General features: G+C 69.6%; 1 protein-coding gene across 1 annotated transcript; it reads right to left on the bottom strand.

The window, feature by feature from the left end:
- Positions 1-1,661: 1,661 nt before the first annotated feature.
- On the bottom strand, positions 1,662-1,987 carry LmxM_30_0460f_1 (uncharacterized protein; the record flags this gene model as incomplete). Its single annotated transcript, XM_003886516.2, has 1 exon — positions 1,662-1,987. A coding segment is annotated over one exon (326 nt), but the record flags the coding sequence as incomplete, so codon positions are not given.

Raw genomic sequence — 1,987 nt, 5'->3', positions numbered from 1 at the left:
AAAGCAGCAGGAGAGGAGGCCGGCGCATGTGCCGCGCGCCGCACGGCGAGGACGAGGGGGAGAGAGTGCAACGACACGCAGGCGCACAGCACACCGCCCGGTGCCTCCGGCTGCGTCCTTCTCGCTTCCGCGTCGCCAAACGAGCGCCTGCGCGGCCACGATGGAGACCCGTGCGCAGGCGAGGCGGGCCGCCACGGCGTGCGGGCGGGCGGCATGCAGCACCGCCACCACGCACCGTCGCACCCGAGCACCGGCCCGCACAGCAGAACACACACCGACCACAGCAGCGCCGGGGGAGACACCAGCACACAAGCACACAGCCCTCGTCGCGGCACACAGCAGGCAGGGGCACGGCGGCTGCGCAGACGGGCCCAACACGCACAGACACCGCACCGCAGCAGCCCCGCACCACACCACAGACAGACGTCACCAGCGAGCAGGGGGTGTGAGACGCAGCCACACCGTGTGCGCGCGATGCGCCGACGAAGGCGCCGGTGCCAGTCGCAGCACGCGAGGGGGCCCTGCATCCGTGTACACGCCCCTCCGCCCAGACACACACGCGCTCGCACACACACACCACCCGCGCTCACCCATCACGTCCTCACTTCACAGCGCGCCTACAGCCAGCGCCACCGGGAGGCGCAGCGCACAGGCCTGCCGCCGAGCACCCACGCACACCCTGCGCGATCGCCCAGCGCCATGTCCCGCAGCGCCGCACAGCCCTCAGCAGCTTCGCAGCCGTGCGCCTTCCCGCACAGACACCGCGCCCGTCACAGGCGGCAAGCAGCTCATCCAAGCCGCCTCCGCCACGGCACACCGCGTCCACAAACACCTCCCCGCAGAGAGCCTCCACGGAATCCATGAGGTGCCCCTACGCCGGCGAGAGCCGCTCCAGTCGCCGCCCGGTCAGCAGGTCCGCGTACAGGTCCAGAGTAGGGGCAGCAGCGTGTGCGCCACGGCCAGCGGCACCGGCCGCAGCACCGCCACGGTGTCGCACCTGCGGCATCCGCGCAGCCACGCGTGTCCGGCTCACGCCCCTCGACAGGCGATGCGCCGCGCTCCCGGCCGACCACTGCAGCGCCACCGTCGTTGCTGGCACCGCTGCCGCACCCGCTCCTTCCACCGACCACCTCGCAGCCGTCCCAAGCCAGCTGCCGCACGGCAGGGCCCTCCAGGCCACGGGCGCACTCCCCCACACCCGCACACCCTCCCGCGGCACCACGACCATTCACCCACCCGCAATCCGCGCACCGGCGCACAGCGGAGGAGGGGCCCCCTCCGCACCGGCAACACCGCAGCCGCCTACGGCGCACACCGCTCCGGCACGCCCCCTACAGCGTCCGAGAGGGGTCGCAGAACGGAGGGCGACCAGTGGGCCCGGCATCACCGGTTGCAGCGCTGTACGAAAGCGGGCGTCTGCTGTGTGGGAAGACACCGTGTGTATGATGCACACGGGTGGAACCGCGGTTTAGGCGGCGGTTACTCGGAGGTGCGCTGTGAATGTAGGACGAGTGCTGGCACCTGCGTGTGCTCGCAGTCGTGCAGGAACGCTGAACCAGCGCACGCGACTCTTCCATACGGACGGATGTGCTCGGCAGCGCCGTCAGTACACAAACACGGATCGCTGGCCGCGAGCGCGCAGTCCGCACTTGCAGACGCCTTTATTGGGGGTGGAGGTACGTCTCCGTCACGTGGGTGGCGTCAAAGACGGTGATGCCCGCCTTTACGCGGGGCGCACCGCCGCGCTTCTTGTACTGAAATCGCACATGTGTCGCCGCCTCCCCGTTCATTGGGAATGACACCACGTTGCGGAACGTCGGGCACGTGTCGGGCAGGTGTACAAAAGACACCCGCAGTCCTCTTGCGGTTGACTTGTTGGGTGCCAGCATGCCCAGTGTGAAGTCCTTCGGGCCGTTTTGGTTCGTCGTCATGATGCGCGGAATGACGTAGAAGGGGCCTTTTGTGGGGTCGAGCTCGAGCTCGAGGC

This window comes from Leishmania mexicana, contig 36 (genome assembly GCF_000234665.1).
Source record: "Leishmania mexicana MHOM/GT/2001/U1103 WGS CADB00000000 data, contig 36, whole genome shotgun sequence".
In the NCBI taxonomy this organism is placed as follows: Eukaryota; Euglenozoa; class Kinetoplastea; order Trypanosomatida; family Trypanosomatidae; genus Leishmania; species Leishmania mexicana.
Note: the sequence above shows the minus strand (reverse complement) of the source record. Positions and strands in the feature narration are given on the sequence as shown.